General features: G+C 40.4%; 1 protein-coding gene across 4 annotated transcripts in view; it reads right to left on the bottom strand.

The window, feature by feature from the left end:
- PPARG (peroxisome proliferator activated receptor gamma) overlaps positions 1-18,005 on the bottom strand; it is a 330,251-nt gene that overhangs the window by 37,628 nt on the left and 274,618 nt on the right. For all 4 annotated transcript variants that reach the window (XM_063940774.1, XM_063940777.1, XM_063940776.1 and 1 more), the window contains exons 2-4: positions 12,116-12,365; positions 9,916-10,085; positions 6,244-6,382 (exon numbers count right to left, since the gene is read on the bottom strand). In XM_063940774.1, the coding sequence (XP_063796844.1) occupies positions 6,244-6,382; positions 9,916-10,085; positions 12,116-12,365 (559 nt within the window). The remainder of the gene's footprint in view (positions 1-6,243; positions 6,383-9,915; positions 10,086-12,115; positions 12,366-18,005) is intronic.

Genomic DNA, 18,005 nt, shown 5'->3' with positions numbered 1-18,005 from the left:
GAACGAAGAAAAAACCTCGTAATGCCGTGAGTAAAATACCTAACTGCATAGCAAATTTACTTGGCGCAGTCGCACTGCGGACATTGCGCATGCGCATTAGCGACTAATCGCTCCGTTGCGAGAAAAAAATAACGAGCGAACAACTCGGAATGACCCCCATACTCCGGTGCTACAGCCCAGTGTTGTGCTTATACCTGTGGACTGAGACTAACTAATCACCAGCGCACCTGTACACATCTCTTTTCTGTGGACATATATATATATCTATTTACAGATGGAGCCACGGCCATCGTAGCTTTGCTACGGTACTACGTGCACTCCCGGCGCACCTAGGTGCACCCGCACCAGTCTGCGCCAAGCTGCGGCAATTGTCACTCAATACATTCTTAATGGACATGGCTGCGACTAAGGAGGATATACAATTAGCCCCGGTAATTTACCGGGCTAATTGTCCTGCCGGGGGCTATCTAAAAGGCGAAGCAGAATCCCCGGAAACAGCCCCGTTTTTGTCCGAAAACGGGGCTGTATCACACGAAAACAAACAGGTTTCACTGAACCTTTTAGTTTTTCGGGAGAAAGGTTTTTTTTTTTTTTACAGGCGATCAATCTGTAAAAAAAAAAACGGTGAAACTTCAGAAAAAAGTCTGAAAAACGGCCGAAAACTGCCGTTTTTTAGACCCGATGGTTTATCGGGGATAATTGGATATCCCCCTAAGGCGCATGTGCACATATTCATGGCAACAAGGTGCATTCGCACCCAGATGCAGCCACAATGAGCGTGGCTACATCTGTATATCTGTCTATAAATTATATATATATATTTTAAATGCTTGCATGGCTTGGATTTGTGGTCTTGTGTAACACATTCATACAATATCAGTTTGGAAAAACCCTTCTTATTGACTCAGCTTTTGAAAACTACTAAAAAACCTCTGTCATATTTAACCAACTGTATATGTGTGGTTTAATGATTTTAGATATCTGACTGCTACTGTAATGCTATATACTATAATGTGTCTAGAAAAGAAGATTGCTTAGTGTATCAAAACTGGTGGACTGAGAATGTATGAGGGCCAAGCAGAAAAATGACCCCGTATTGCACCCAAATGCAAAAAAGAGATTCTGTATTGCAATACATAATGCTTAGGAGGTGAAGGGTAAGGGGTTGTGAGGCTGGTATCCAATTTGGGGTAATTTACTGTGGCTGAGTACCGCCGACGGGCCTATACAAGTATCCCCAATGCCGGCGCTTATCAGGGATTTTGTTATGCTTGCCTAGTTTCTTTCAGCAATTGCGGCTGCTACCATATATAGGTGTGTGACTTTTCACAGATCTTATGTATTTTCGCAAGATAATGGTACATTTTTGGGCACAAAAAACATGAGCCTAATTGGATAGGCCGAAAAAAATATGCCATTAAAAAAGAAATTGCAAAAATACCCCACTTTTCATACCCCGAATATTTTTCGGGACTAATTGGATACCCATTGGGAGCAAAGCAAACAAGAAGTACCCAACACCTTGGTAACACCATGTGGCACTGCAGCACATGGGGCAGATTTAAAGTGTGCAGAGATTTAGATTTACAGTAGATGTGGGAAGGGTGTGTCCTAACTCTAATCCAAATTGCAGTGTAAAAATAATGCTGTCCAGCATGTACTGTATGGGCTACATGTAAAGGCAGCAAGTATGTATGTAAAAAATACATAAAATGTATTTGCACCCCTTGCTAATGTTTCTTCATGTATAATGGGTCTGATTCAGGCAATGTTGATATCAGATACAGTGGAACATTTTTTTTGCCACTGCACTTGTGCCAAATCGGCATGCCAAAGTTGAACTGCACGCGTAGGGATTAACTAGCGATAGCATATGCACAGAGGATTAATTCACAAAGTGGGGGAGGTAACGGGGTGTGACTAGAAAAATGCAGATGTTTCAGGACCATTATCTGGGTGTTCCCTAGACAGCCACTGCACATTTGTTTGCAGCTAGAGAGAGGAAACGGTCTCGGGGGGTCCGATGGTCTGACTGATTTGCATCCGATGTTGCCGCTTATGTACAAGAGCGGCAGATATGAGACACTGACAGTGTGCACAATGCGGCAGCTGAGCTATTAGCCTATTTTCGTAGACCCCCTGCGAGCGAAATTGCAACTACGCATATAACTACTTGCACCTCTGCACCAGGCCCAAAGTTACCTGCTTTGTTTTGCCTTGCTCCAAACTCAGATTCAGCCCCTACTGTGTGTATCTAGGAGCTGGTGACCAGCTATTGACCTGCACATTTTTCACGATGTATGCCCTTTTTATATAGTCACATTTACATGTGCTAATATAGCAATATAAAATAAGTTCAAAATGTACCAGTGTGACACATGAACTACAAATAACCGCTATTACTGTACACTGACTTCATTTATACAAAAATAAAGGTACAGCATTTTATACTTAAGGAGAGCAAAAAGGTTGAAATAAATTAAGAACATTCACCAAAAGCTTAAATTTAGAGAAACATGGTGACTTTTTTTTTTTTTTGTTTGGCGGGATTACACAGTGTCATGTTGAGCTGTCACGCTGCAAATGTAGAATGAAGGCAGTTCCGACATGTATGAAGCTATGTGTGTGACAGCAATTGGATATACAGGATGAGTTTTTAGCATCCTGGTGGTCGGGATGCTGGCGGTCATGTGACCGACGCCAGATTCTACCAAACCTGGATACACATATATTATTTATGACTGAATATAAAGAAAAACTAAAGGGAGATATCTGCACTCACAACAAAGGGAAAAAATAGTACTACACAGCTTTATTTACACTGTTCATTTTACATTGCTTAAATAAAATAATTGTGCATTAAGCTTGGCCTACTAAAACATGACACTTTTCTCTTAAAACATGACACTTTTCTCTTGGAACACGGAATTTGCTAATTAAACTAATGCCTGCAGCCCTGTGGGGAAATATTGACATCAACTTGCTAGGCCCGAAATGTACTTGTTCTACTTTTTTTCACATGGATGATTTAAAAGCATTGCCCACTCAACCCGATCAGCCAGTTTCCCTACTTGTCAGTCTATTCAGATAAACTAAAGGAATGAGGTAATTCCAGCAGGACTCCTCCTCTCCTGAGCAGGACTTTCTAGTGTGGGCTCTTTCATAATTGTTGTGTTTTACGCCTTAGCATTCATTGTCATGGACATATGCTGTCTTTGGTACGCTGGAGGAGAAACCAGTCTCTTCAGGAAGAATTAAACTAACAAGACAGAAGATTCCCAGCACGTGTAGACATGAAAGGTCAAAATAGATAGTTTACGTAAAAGCCACATTTATTTAAAAAAAAAATAACTACAATTTCACTAAACTTGGGCTGACATATAGTGTCCTGACAAACATTAGTTGGCTGTTAATGATAGAAAAAGCTTTACATACATTTACATATAATTTAACGTCAGTAAAGTGTCAATGCTTTTAAATGCTTTTGGTAGACAGGACAGCTTTGTTTACACAGTAAAATGTTTAAACCAGACCTCTCAAATACACAAAGTGGTGGTTCCCATTGTGTACAATCAAGCAGTATTTAGTGGCTCAATTCACCCAGAACAGTGTGTCTCGTGTCTCATGTCATGGTAATTTAGCTTACACACAAAATGGCTGCTTACACTTTAATAGTTTTTGCACTGAGCATTGCCATATTTCTGAAGACATTCGTCTCTTTTCTCAGACCTAGGCCAGCCTCTCCTTCTCAGTCAGGGCCAGCTCAGCACACTGATTGGTGAACAGTGCCAGCCAATCACCACTCAGTGTTAGAAGGTTGTGACACATGATTGAATGGCATGTGCTGACCACCAACTAGTTGTGTATTGGGGGCATATACTGGATATTATAGCTTTAAATACAGCCAAGCTTTATCTGCAATATGCCGAGAGATAGCATTAGACTGCATGTCTGCATTGTGCCACCACTATATATATATATATATATATATATATAGGCTTTGTATTGCCTGTATAAAATGTAGGGATGGGGAGTCTTCATTGTGTAGTCACCAGATGTTTGGGATTTGAAGTGTTATCAATGTGTGCGTGCATGAAATGAGAGGGCGTGGCCTAGTGGCTAGGGGGTGTGACCATACTGGAAATTTTTTTTTTATCACTGTGGAGGCACTGTTAAAATTGGGACAGCTGGATGGTATGGGTGCCCAAAAATGGGACTAGCCCACTAATATCAGGACAGTTGGGAGGTTTGGGGTAGTACAAACAGCATTGTGAGTGACTGGAGAGTCCAAAGGATGCTCTGGGGGGCACTGCTGCAGCAATAGTGACTGCAGGTTTGCTGTAACAAGGCACCATGAAAGTAAGAGCCGTGGGGCAGCGTCGGTGCCGCCACAGAGCCGTGTGCTCTTTGCAGTGGCACCGCTCACACTCACCTAGTTATGGCCCTGAATTTGACAACCCTTAAACTGCGTGTGGCTTGCAAAGTTATCTGTATATGCAAATACAGTCTGATTCTATGTGATTTCATCATATGTTGCTGTTAACTATTTTATACAATGACCCCATCGGTACGTCACTGTATATTCCCTGGAGGGGCACTTCACAAACTGCTGTATGATCTAATGATTTAACCGCTGTGTGGAATTACCAGATTTCAATCTATAGACGTAATTCCACAAATATTGGAAGTAACATACCATAGTTAAAAATTCTGAAGACAAAGAACTTAAAGTAAAAAAAAAACTAGTCTGCAATATCGTATAATCTCCGACACCATCGCCGGCTGCGTGACCCAAGAGGTGATACAAGCTGGCCTCTGCAAGTCCTTCACAGAGGCCAGGAAATCTCCATACTCTGATGAGATTCTGGCCTCTTCCCCCTTCAGCAATGCCAGCAGTGCACCTCAGTTTGAAGAAACAGAGCCCATCGCCACCCTCTCCCCGCCCCCAAGCGGCATCAGACTGTCAATCACTAACAGTCTGATGCTGTCCTGTGTCACAGACCCTTACTGCACATGTGCAGTAAAGGGGAGGTGCATGCGCAAAGTACCTTTGGGATCTGAATGAGGGTCAGTCTGTCTTTCTTTGGACTTTTTTGGTAAAGCTTAACTCATAGATCTGCTGGAACATGAATTTCTGCTCTGCTCACCATGTTTATATATTTGGGGATAGTTCTGGTAGGAAGATGCGGTATATGTCTATTTTATTGCGCTATCCCGCAAAAGATTTTCTAATTAATTTAATACTGTATCATACTGGGTCAGTAATTATTTTTAAAGGTTTTCAAGCTGCATGAAACTACATGGATGGACAAATGAATAACAAGACTAAACTGTAATCAACTACCTGTATTACGTTTATTGTTTTACACTAACGATAACATAGCAATAAAACATTTGTCTGTCCATTGTCACACTTTTTTCACTTTGTACAGCGCCATATTTCCCCATATCGGCGACTTACAGTACTACAAAGACAAGCGACTATTTCTCTTTCCCTGTGTCAGCGTACTATCTATACATACAGTAATCAATACACAGGTCTTCCCAATGTATGACAGCAATCAGACAGTGTTTTCCATGGTGAAAAGTATATTAAGATTCAACTGAAACCCACAGAGACTTAGGGGGTCATTTACTAAGCAGTGATAAGAGCGGAGAAGTGAGCCAGTGGAGAAGTTGCCCATGGCAACCAATCAACACTGGAGTAACATCTATAATTTGTATACTATAAAATTATACAGAGCTACTGATTGGTTGATGGGGCAACTTCTCCACTGGCTCACTTCTCCACTCTCATCACAGCTTAGTAAATGTCCCCCTTAAACACTTACGGACTTATACAAAAAGCTTATTCAAGGTAGAATTTTATTGGTTGCAGTAAATTTCTGCACGTTGCATCTCGATATTAAATAGGGTTCTTGGTGTGACTTATATGCTTATAGCAAACTTAGCAGCTTTGTATGTTTTTCCCCAGTAGATACAGTGAAGAAGTGTACAGTGAGCAGATCGAAGCAACGCGTTTCGCATCATCATGGCCCACACACTGATGCATTGTACATTGGTGTATAGGACTTAATGATCATTGCAGGCCTCCACTGCAGTGGGATTATGCATCATCACGCCATCCTGGAGGATTGCAAAGAGCCCAGGATGAATCCCAGAAATATAGAAACATCCCAGACATTCAGGGAGAGTCGGCATGTGTGGTTTACAGTATGTGTAACATGCATCACGCTTACTCACCATTGTGAGACATCCCGACAGATAGACACTTCTGGAACCTGCAGTACTGACATTTGTTTCGACTCTTCTTGTGAATGCGGCAGTTGAGCTCACACCGTTCATAAATTAATTTTAACCTGATGGTTCTCCTAAAAAATCCCTGCAGAGATAGTGACATAATTATGAATTATTTTCACGGTGTAATTCAATCTCTTAAGTAATGTAGGACAGATTTGGGGCCCATTAATTAACTATTAATATATGCAAATTCTATTATTTTACTCTAGCTACATACAGTAATAAAAGTTATCAAATATAAGAAACTTAGTACAAAGTAGTGTTAAAACATAATAAATATATTAATAATTAGTAGTACACAGTATAAGGTAATGCACCCTAAAAAGCATATAGAGCAATACTTTGTTGATAATTCACTGATAATAATATTCACAGAAAATAACAGAAAAAACTTCTGTACTAGATTTAATGTAGTTTTAATTTATAGGAGAATATTCAATTAGTGCTGAATTTTCCGATAGTCGGAAAATCTGCACTAATTCGACCTGTGAGTGTTCAATAGCAGCGTTTTCGTCCGTTTTTTAATCCATTGTCTCCATTGCCTTTTCTCTTTTCTTTTCTTTTTTTGTCGAATCGGCATAGGTGAAAACGGACCCTAAAACTGCTGAAAATGCCTGCAAATTTGACAATGCCCGTGCTGTTTTTTCGACTGGTCGAAAAATCCGCATGAGTGAAAACCACGTGGATCAGCGAATTTGCCGCCGATCTGCGTGGTTTTCGCTCGTGCAGATTTTTTGACCAGTCGAAAAAACAGCACGTGCATTCAATAGGTTGAATATCAATTCGACCTAAAAACAGACGAAAAGTGCAGTTTTTTCGACTCGTCGAAAAAAACGGCACTAATTGAATAGCCCCCATAATGTATTAACAATTCGGATTCATTTTAAATAATATTAACAAAACAGAAGAAATTGTCAATCTGGACAATTGTCACCAGAGAATAACATGTTCTGCAGTTCCATAAAGTAATCTGAGCCTTTTATTAAATATGAATATTTAGCAAAATAATCAGAATGATGTGACTATTTGCCATATTAGCTCCCTTCACTCCAGCTTTTAAGCTTTGCAGAACACACCAACTACAGCCAAGCACTGGATTATTGTAGGTATTAGGCTGCATATTTGTGCCTGTGTGCATGTCACTACTGTACAGTATTTGCAAAAAATGGAAAAGAGTAACAAACATTAGCTCACTCATTAATGTCACCCTCAGGCTGTATTGTCATACAGGACAGTGTAAAGGGCCCTACTCACTGGCCGACCCGCCGCCGAGCTGCCCGACGGCGGATACGGCCGACGAGCGACCCGGCGGCGGGGGGGCAGTGACGGGGGGAGTGAAGTTTCTTCACTCCCCCCGTCACGCGGCTGCATTGAAGTGCAGGCAAATATGGACGAGATCGTCCATATTGGCCTGCATGCACAGCCGACGGGAGACCAGCGATGAACGAGCGCGGGGCCGCGCATCGTTCATCGCTGGAGTCTCCACACTGAAAGATATGAACGAGTTCTCGTTCATTTATGAACGAGATCGTTCATATCTTTCAGAAAATCGGCCAGTGTGTAGGGCCTATAAGATGTTCCAACATTCTCAGTGATTTGCGTTGTGCTTATCGGTCTCTGGGCCTAGTTCAGAGCTGTACACTATGCAGTGACGGTCGGTGAGGTGAGGCAGAGCCTTTCCTGTCATACTAACGTATACACTAGAGTTTTGACTATATAAAGTATATGAAAAATACAAAGAGCATATTAGAAATATTTTCTTTGTATTATGCTATTCATTTTTATAGTCAAAACTCTGGAGTAAAAAGTCTATGACAGGTAAGGCAGTGTCTATCTTTTCGGCACATCTCTGATCAAACCTCACCAAATTCCCAGCATTATATACTGCAGCACCTGTGTGTAACACCCACATGTACTTTTTGGCTCATATATTGTGTGTAAATCTGGCTCTGGAACTAGCCAGTGCCTCCTGAGCCATTTACCTCACCACACGTCCCTGACGCTATGGCAAAGTTTTCGCAACTGAGCAAATATCGGCCTGCTGCACGTGTGCTGCGATCACACTGCCATATGTAACGGAGGCTTTGAGATTCCGCTCACAGTGAGGAATTCTTGGCAAAGTGATTGACAGGAAGTGACCATTTGTGGGTGGTAACGGGGAGTGTGAGCAAAAACACAGGCGTGTCATGGCCGGTTTCAGAGAGGGTGTGTATCTGACGTCAGCTGCAATCATGTACGCAGAGAAACATAGTACCTGCACTGCTATCACGGCCAGTCACAAACCTACTTGAGAAGTCGATGTTCCCCACTGTTGCGAACTTGCGTGTAGGCTGCGAATGTGTATGCAGCTGTGAATGAGTTTGCGCTCACTCCGGTGGTCGGCTCTTTTAATTTCTGGGCAGTAGCTTCACTCACTAACATTAGCATCTTCGCAGCCCAGAAAATCGCAATTGCATTAGCGTAAAAGTCTGATTTAGGCCCTGTATTCATTAATCAGTGCTAATTTAGTATTCAGTTCCATGTGAGTATAAGAGGTGGATCTTTAAACACTGAAGCAATGCAACAATGCTCCGGTGCAAAGACAGATGATCTGAATTTCAGCTGTCTTCACGCTTCCTATCACTGTCTGACTCGGCAGTGTTAGTGCACATGCATGACTCGTGGGTTCCTGCTTGCGCATGGAGATCCCGGTGTCTGGCGGAGGTCTCTGAAAGATCCTTTTCACACCCTGGACCTCCTTCTTGAAGGAGCAAGCTGGGGCTTGATGAATTTAGAATACTACACTATTGTCTGGGTACGCCGGGCCACATTGCGACTTGAGATCCCACGGCAAAGGTTTTCCCTTCTTCTAAATTACTTAGTAGCCCAAAGCACAACTCTGTTGCCTATTATTATAAACCTGCAGAACTAGGAAGTAATCTAATGCAACCACTGTGGTACCACGAGACTGATCAAAAACTAACTTCTGATGGGTTACAGTACAACCGTGCACATTACACAATGTTATTAAATAATCGATTGAGCTAACTGGTAACTCTGCCAGTATGTTTACAAGATTCCGTTCAAGTTAATCTTACCACTGAATCACAAGTGTGCTAATTTACAGTGACAATTTAACAATTTAATACAATTTAATAACTGATCTATATGCATCAATGAATGGAGCGAAATAAAGTGGAGAGAGCTGAACTACCAACCAATAAGCTCCTGTCGTTTTTCAGACACAGGGGGAGATGTACTAAGCCTGAAAAGTGATAAATATCACTGTGATAAAGCACCAGCCAATCGGCTCCTAACTGCCATGTCACAGGCTGTGTTTGAAAAATGACAGTTAGGAGCCGATTGGCTGGTACTTTATCACAGTGATATTTATCACTTTTCAAGCTTAGTACATCTGGCCCACAGCCTGAAACACAGCTGTTACTGAGCTGATTGGCTGGTGCTTTATCCCTCTCCACTCTATCACCCTCCAAGCGTTGATGCCCCCTAGTGTTAGTTGATGCAGAGTCTGAATATATTGCAATGTTTAACTGTCTACCACACAATGACTGACAAGTTACCTATCAAAAGTATAATGCAATCAAAGACTGTTTGAGTTAAGTACAGGTAAGTTACCTTACAGCCCTCACATGCGTGGACCCCGTAGTGGAACCCTGAGGCCTTGTCTCCACACACCCGACATTCTATGGCAAGAAAGGAATTGCACGCCTCATCCTGAGATTTATTGAATGAGTGAGTCTTGTCTGAATAGTAAGGCGGAGAAGGAGGCTCCATTTTTATTGTGTCTAGATTAAGAAAAATAAGAGGATATAAAAAAAACCTTCAACAATTTTATTTTGTGTTTGCAGGAATCATCATATTCAGCATAAAGATAAAAAACTGAGAAGAATTCATTGTTTGCTAAATATGGTTATGTTGCCCACAGTTGTGGCAGCCATTTTGCAAGCTAAATCAATGTTCATGGAAACACAACATGTCAATTCACTAGGAACTAGTAATATCATTGAAGTATGAGGCAAACCGAAATGTTCCTTTTACTCTCATCAAAGTCTACGGTATTATACATAATACACCAGTGTTCCAAATTGCTGTGTTCACTAGGCACCAATCTCTATTGTATTTATATATACTAGAAATCCCTGTGCAGTTCTGTGACTATGTGAAAGAAAAGACTTGTCTTTATACAGGTGACTTCTAACAATCCTAATAATTTACATTAGCAGGTATGTTATTCTTTAAAAGACACTATATTATTATATATTATAATAAATTATTCTTAATAATTCCTATTGAAACTATGACAACAGAATTCACTGATTATGATGACATCAGAACTTCTTCTTTATACCGTTATTATTTACAGGATATTTGTAAGAGTTTATACATGTAATAATGTCACTTTTGTACAATACAGATATTTGCTAGAGTTTGTACATGAAGTGTCACTTTTGTGTATTATATATATATTATTTTCAGGAGTTTACACATTTAGTAATATCAGTTGTGTATTACACAGATATAATTTACTAGTTTATATATATCACTTCCATAGATATTATTTGCAGGTGTTTATACATGTAGTAATGTTACTTACATTTTACAGAATTACCTGGAATTTACTGGAGTATATACAGTACATGTAGTAATCTCACTTGTGTAATATACACATAATATTTGCTAGAATTTATAAACGTAGGAATGCAACTTGTGTATTATGCAGATATTTACTGCAGTTTATACATTAATTAATGTCACTTGTGTATTATATAGATATTATTTGCAGGTGTTTATACATATACAGTAGTAATATCACTTGTGTATTAGACAGATATCATTTACCAGTTTATATAAATCACTTGCATTGATATTAATTGCAGGTGATTATACATATAGTAATATCACTTGTGTATTAAACAGATATTATATATATATATATATATATATATAAAACTTGCATTGATATTATTTGCAGGTGATTATACATGTAGTAATGTATGTTACTTACACATTACAGGATTGCCTGGAATTTACTGGAGTATATACAGTACATGTAGTAATCTCACTTGTGTATTATACACATAATATTTGCTAGAGTTTATATATACGTAGGGATGTAACGTGTGTATTATGCAAATATTTACTAGAGCTTATACATGAAGTAATGTCACTTGTGTTTTATATAGATATTATTTGCAATAGTTTATACACATAGTAAGTCACTTGCATAATACAGATTTTTTTTATCTTACAGTAGGCATTTGTTTAGCTGGTCTGTGCTATGGACACGAGAATGGGTCATGTACTGTATTTATAAAATAATCAAGGTGAAATTGGTAAATGTGTGGGAGAGTCAGAAGATTCCTTATAGCTTAGCTGCCACAGTCCTGATTTTCACAGTCTAATTTTTTGGCATCCGAAAAGGGGTGTTACATGCTGACATCTCAAATGGCCTTGGTTTGAAAAGACAGTGGTATGCTTTGGGTGTATTGAAAGATGGCTTATGCTGTATGGTGGTTCATCAGACCCATAAGTGACCTTTAATGAATACACCCCTTAGAGGCCGATGCACTTAGCTGTAAGGCTCTGAGATGCAATGTGAGGCTGCGCACGATTCCCAGTTATTACAGTAAGAAAAACTTGCTTAATATTTTGTTCGGGATCACAGCATTTACATCTAATACTTCTGCCCCTAGACCGGTAACATGACAACTGTGTCTGTATAATGCCATGTTTTATTGGATAGATGCTTTGTATTACATGAAAGTGATATACAAGGCTCCGAGAGCAGTGATGAACAAGGAATGAGTCAGCGTACTTTGGCAGTCTTGTAGTTTCAGGTCATACTTATAATCAGCGTCCATATGGTCGTTTCGGCACAGGAAAGTCTTATCTTCTAGAATTTCTTCATAATGCGGTGTAGAAATACTTGTAAAGTCCACTGTGGCAAATGGCTTAATGTCAAAACCATGGGAGTGGTCCTCGATGCCAGACAGGTCCACTGAGCTAATGCCAAAATTCATGCCCCAAAAGGGCATTTCTGTGTCCACCATGGTTGTTCCTGTTTCCTGAAAGACAATTTACAGATTTTATTATCAGCCTAGAATAAATGCTGCTTGTTTTCAGGACTAATGTCTGTGGGTCACATTCAATTAAGCAAAAGGTTCTGGCACGATGTGCAGCTGCGCAAATATCGGATTCATACAAGAGGAAAACCTTTTTTGTTTTTCACTTGTGTCTTTTTGGTACTTGAGCAATAAACAAGTGAAGTTTTCCAGGTAACCCAAGTTCTATTATCGCCTGAGATTCTGACAGAGCCTTGCAGCTACTTGAATCTATTATTCTATATACTGTATTCTCATCTTACCATATAAATAAGTCAGCCATCTTGGGAGTGCAGGTATTGTAAAAGTACAATATCTTGTGATGCCACCAAAGTGTAAATTGTGGACAATGCTACTCGATATATATTTAATTTGGCTGTCATGACTTGTAATTATAACATTTACCTTTTCTAAAGCATTCCATAAATGACTAAAGAAAAATCCCACATAAAAATAAAAATTCCAATCAGTATGAGAATATGACAATAATACCCCTTTTCTACAACCTGGGTGCGACCTGAATAATTGAACTTGGCTTCAAGCCTTGTCACAGTCATGTTACAGCGGCTTAAAACCCTGTTCACACCGCAGGCTGGACTCGGGTTGGTGGTGGGTCTTCCCTCTGCTGACGCTTGGAGACGCCAGAGAGCAGGCTCTCCACAGACTTTTAACAGGACACAGGTCGAATGGCCTGGGTCACCTGTTTACACTGCAGTCTTACCAGGGTCCGATCCTTGTAGCTACCTGGGTTGGATTTCCGAGTTATTTTTCAAGGACCCTTATCCACTGAACTACAAACCGGGTAGACCTGGCAATAACTCGGGTTATTGCGGAAGTGGAAAAGGGGTATAAGAAACTCATCCAGTGTTATTTTCCAAGCATTGCTCCTACCTAAATGTGAAGCTGTAGCCACAGTAGTTAAAATGTATAACTTTTATGTAGTCAAAGATTACAACAGCATTATTTACAGTAAATGAGCATACGTAGAATAATTCTATCTACACATAAAAATACAAATATTATAATTCTCTATTACATACTTACCTCTTAATTCTCCACATATATGCCTTTGCAGTACAAGTACAGTATGGTGCCAAGAGTGTGAGTAGCACCACTGAGGATGTACCAAATAAATATGTTTGTAAAGGGTGAGGATGAGGTGACGACACAGACTACAACCTTTTTAATAAAGTGCTACTTCCTTCCTCTTAATTGAAACGTGGCATGTTGTTACATCATAACTATACTATGTAATATACGTGTCACCTGATTATGGGGGTTATTCAGAGTTGTTAGCAAACCAAAAAAGTTAGAAATTTAGGTAAACCGTGTTGCACTACAGGTGAGACAGATGTAACGTGCAGAGAGATTTACATTTTGGTGGGTTATATTGTTTCTGTGCAGGGTAAATACTGGCTGCTTTATTTTTACACTGCAATTTACAGTAGATTTCAGTTTGAACACACCCCACCCAAATCTAACTCTCTCTGCACATGTTATATCTGTCCCACCTGCAGTGCACATGGTTTTGCCCAATTGCTAACTTTTTTGGTTTGCTTACAACTCTGAATAACCCGCTAAACCTCCATGAATTACAGAAAAATGACCGTGATTAACAATTTTTTTTTTAAAAGTCTATTTGCATGGGTGTTATAAATATATCAGATTATTGTAGCTAGTTTCCAGTCTGTCAAAATGATGGAACAACATAACAGTAATGTCAGCGCCAGTGACATTACCTGCCCGAACAAAGCAACAACTGAATTGCTCTGTCAGGCGCCATCTAGTGTCCACCAGTGCGCAAAACACTCGAATTCCCCCCATAACGGTGAGGAGCAGCGTTAGACTTTGATTATATAGGGTCACAAGGGTCACATTTTCTGCAGTTTCTCTAAAATCTAAATTTTGTGCAAACTACGAGGCTGCTGCAGACGCTCAGTGCTGGGAGGGGGGGGGATTCATTACCTGGGCCTGTTGGAAGAGGCCCGAGTCCGTGTGCCTGCATAGCCACACTTCCATGATTAAGCCATACCCCCTGCATTGCTAGTTTCCAGCAAGGCTATATACGGCGCTATAGTGTCTTTTGTCATAGTTGCGTCTGCAACATAGGCTAATGTAAGTATCAGCCTTTTCCCTCGTGTGTCTGATTGTTCAAGGGCTGTTACGCCCAATTTGAGCATGTACAGGTGTTATAATTCTGCTGTCTTTAGATGCCACCAGTGGTCGCACCACTGAAACCTGCTTCAGCCCTTTGTTAGATGCATACTTTCCGTTATGGCCTCCACGGTAATCAGTGAAGCATCTGTGCACACAACAATACAATGACACACCCATAACACACCCATAGGCCGGACCACCTCAATGTATCTGAACAGCCACTTCCCAGTCACTGCACAGGACCTCTGCACATTTCTGATACCTTGCGTCTCAATCACAACTGCAGCTTCTCTGTGAATGGGATCCGGATTGAAAGTCGACAGTAACTAGGTCGACAATGTCTAGGTCGACCACTATTGGTCGACAGTAACTAGGTCGACAGGGTGTCTAGGTCGACAGGGTCTTTAGGTCGACATGTTCTAGGTCGACAGGTCAAAAGGTCGACATGAGTTTTTCCCAATTTTTTTCTTTTTTTGAACCTTTTCATACTTAACGATCCACGTGGACTACGATTGGAACGGTAATCTGTGCCGAGCGAAGCGGTAGCGGAGCGAAGGCACCATGCCCGAAGCATGGCGAGCGAAGCGAGCCATGCGAGGGGACGTGGTGCACTAATTGGGGTTCCCGGTCACTCTACGAAGAAAACGACACCAAAATAACAATAAAAACTCATGTCGACCTTTTGACCTGTCGACCTAGAACATGTCGACCTAAAGACCCTGTCTACCTAGACACCCTGTCGACCTAGTTACTGTCGACCAACAGTGGTCGACCTAGACATTGTCGACCTAGTTACTGTCGACTTTCAATACCACACCCCTGTGAATACCCGTAGTATAACACATGCACCGTATGAGATTTAGGTATAGACTCGCAGTAGCAGAAAAATCTATCAACTCTGTGAACATCAGCAATACGTGAGACTCAGAATCATGCCCATACTGTATATACAAAATCCATATAACTGTACAAAAACAAATAGTTTATTCAATTCACCCAGATAGTCCATGTAAACAACCTTTTCTTATGAAGCAGACCACAAGGATACTCCATTTTTTACCATGAAATCAGGACTGCCAAACCAAAAATTGGGCTTTTCTGAAGTATGCCCAAAAATAGTAGCAACATCTAGGGGACAAAAGGCCCCAAAGATTGATAAAAAGATTACAAGATCATCAGTGTGATAGATCTCTATGTTATGGCACAGCAAAGTCAGGAGGGACTATAATTTTATGTGTCAACACAACTGAGGGGGAGATTTATCAAATCAAGGAGGATAAGTAGATGTGTTGCCTATAGCAACCAATAAGAATCTAGCTATCATTTTAGTACAATTTCTAAAGTTTATTAAATCTCCCACTACAGTAAGTACTTGTGTGAGCGTTAGTACAGAAGATAAATCACTGTCTGACACCGTCTATATGCATCATAATGTCCATTGTTATGTAGCCTTAAGGGCCATACACACTAGACGACTATTCTGGCCGATATATATATATATATATATATATATATATTATTTCTGAACCTATTATAATGATTTTTTTATTAAGTTGGTGGCACAGTGGAAATTGGTGGGGCAGTTGGTGAAAAAACTTCATTGGTTCCCCCTTCTACAGCCCTGCCCACACACCCAGAAATGCCTCCCTAATATTAAAATATGTAAATAAGGTGCCAATTCCAAAGATATCTTTCGTCTTTCAAATTGTTTGAAAAATTGCTTAGTGCGTACACTCAATTTCATTTGTCGGGGATCTGGGAAGTTCAAGGGAAATTGCTCATCTTCCACATTGTTCATGTTTCACATTGGTCATATCTTCTAGTGTGTAGGGCCGTTTAGGACTGTCTAGCACACACTAGAAATCCTTAGTGAGGTTTACAAACACCTTCTGGGGTCAAATTTATACAATCCATTATCAGATAAAGTGAAAAACATTTTCATTATCCTACTTAAGGTGGCTGTGGAATGACAGTGTGTGCAGGAGAACCAGTTAGAGGCTGCTCGTTGGTCCTTCCATCCCCAGTGCCCTGCCAGCATCAAACAGCCCCATTTTTTCAAGCGGCGCTTGGACACTAACCACAGGACTCAGACAAAAATTACACAGAATGGGCAAATATTAGCTTTAATGCAGATATTATGGACTTTTTTCCATCAATTTTTAATTTATGATTGTGAGTAAATTTACTGATAGTTGCCAACCCCACTCATCCCCTTATGAAGCAGAAAATGGCACACCTTTCTTTCTATGCAGTTCTGCAGCTATTGTGAAACTTCCCGCTATGCTGATGGAGTTATGAGACATTTACATGTCAGTAACATGAGTCAATGCATTTTCTACTTGTGTAGGCTAGCACATGACAGGGGTCATTCCCCAATACAGGTGCAGATATGTAAATGTATTGTGATCATATAAACAAATCAGATATTACTTGGCAGCCTAGACAGCTCATATTATACAGTAGATTTGCAGCAATGTGGATCAATTGCATGCAATAACTGCAGACCATTGAAAAGTTGAATGTCTCATTTATCTCAGCTGTACTTGATTTGGCGCTGGGACAGCAGTTCAATGCCACCTGTAGTTACCCATTTGCACAGATGGTTTCACACATCAAGCGCTAATACACTTATTACAAATGCCTTTGGCGTACATACAGTAAAAGCTGGGGGGTCTATTCATTAAGCAGTGAAAAGTGTGGAGAAGTGAACCTATGGAGAAGTCGTACATGGCAACCAATCAAGTGCTCCGTGCAATTGTACAGTACGCAAATTATAAATGTTACTTTAATGCTGATTGGTTGCCATGGGTAACTTCTCCACTGGCTCACTTCTCCACACTTTTCACTGCTACATGAATAGACCCATGAGTCTAAGAATGACTTCCACATTTGCCCTTGGTTTACCCATTGCTGCTAAATAAAATCTATGGTACATGTACACAATGAGCTCTTCTGTCCTGCACGAGGACATATCAGTCTACAAAGAAACATCCCAATATGTCAACCACGCTGGAAACTGCCTTCCAGACTCACACCCTGGTGACGCCAACCTGGAAAAAATAAATAATGATGGCAATGACGGTAATTGTGTGCTGACACGGTTGTGCTTGATCTTACATAAGTCTGAATATTTTGTTGTGCTCTCCTTGTGTAGAAGCCACGTAACAGTATGTCACAGCGTATTACACACTTATCATACGAGTTAGAAGAACACATCAGGGTCTTGTTCACAATTGTTCACAGTAAAAATGCAACACATGGAAAGAGGTCAAAGACTAGGACAAATTTGATATGAATCAGAAAACACAAAAACAAATCAGATGAAAAATACCGGCAGCACTGCAATACAGTACAAGTATAAATACTGTTCTATTCTCTATGGATCTCTAGATAATGCATTCAATAAAGTAACACAGGCGTCAATGTAGCTAAATATTATGATCAATT

Source organism: Pseudophryne corroboree, chromosome 9, assembly GCF_028390025.1.
Source record: "Pseudophryne corroboree isolate aPseCor3 chromosome 9, aPseCor3.hap2, whole genome shotgun sequence".
Classification (NCBI taxonomy): domain Eukaryota; kingdom Metazoa; phylum Chordata; class Amphibia; order Anura; family Myobatrachidae; genus Pseudophryne; species Pseudophryne corroboree.
This window is presented reverse-complemented; position numbering and strand designations above follow the sequence as displayed.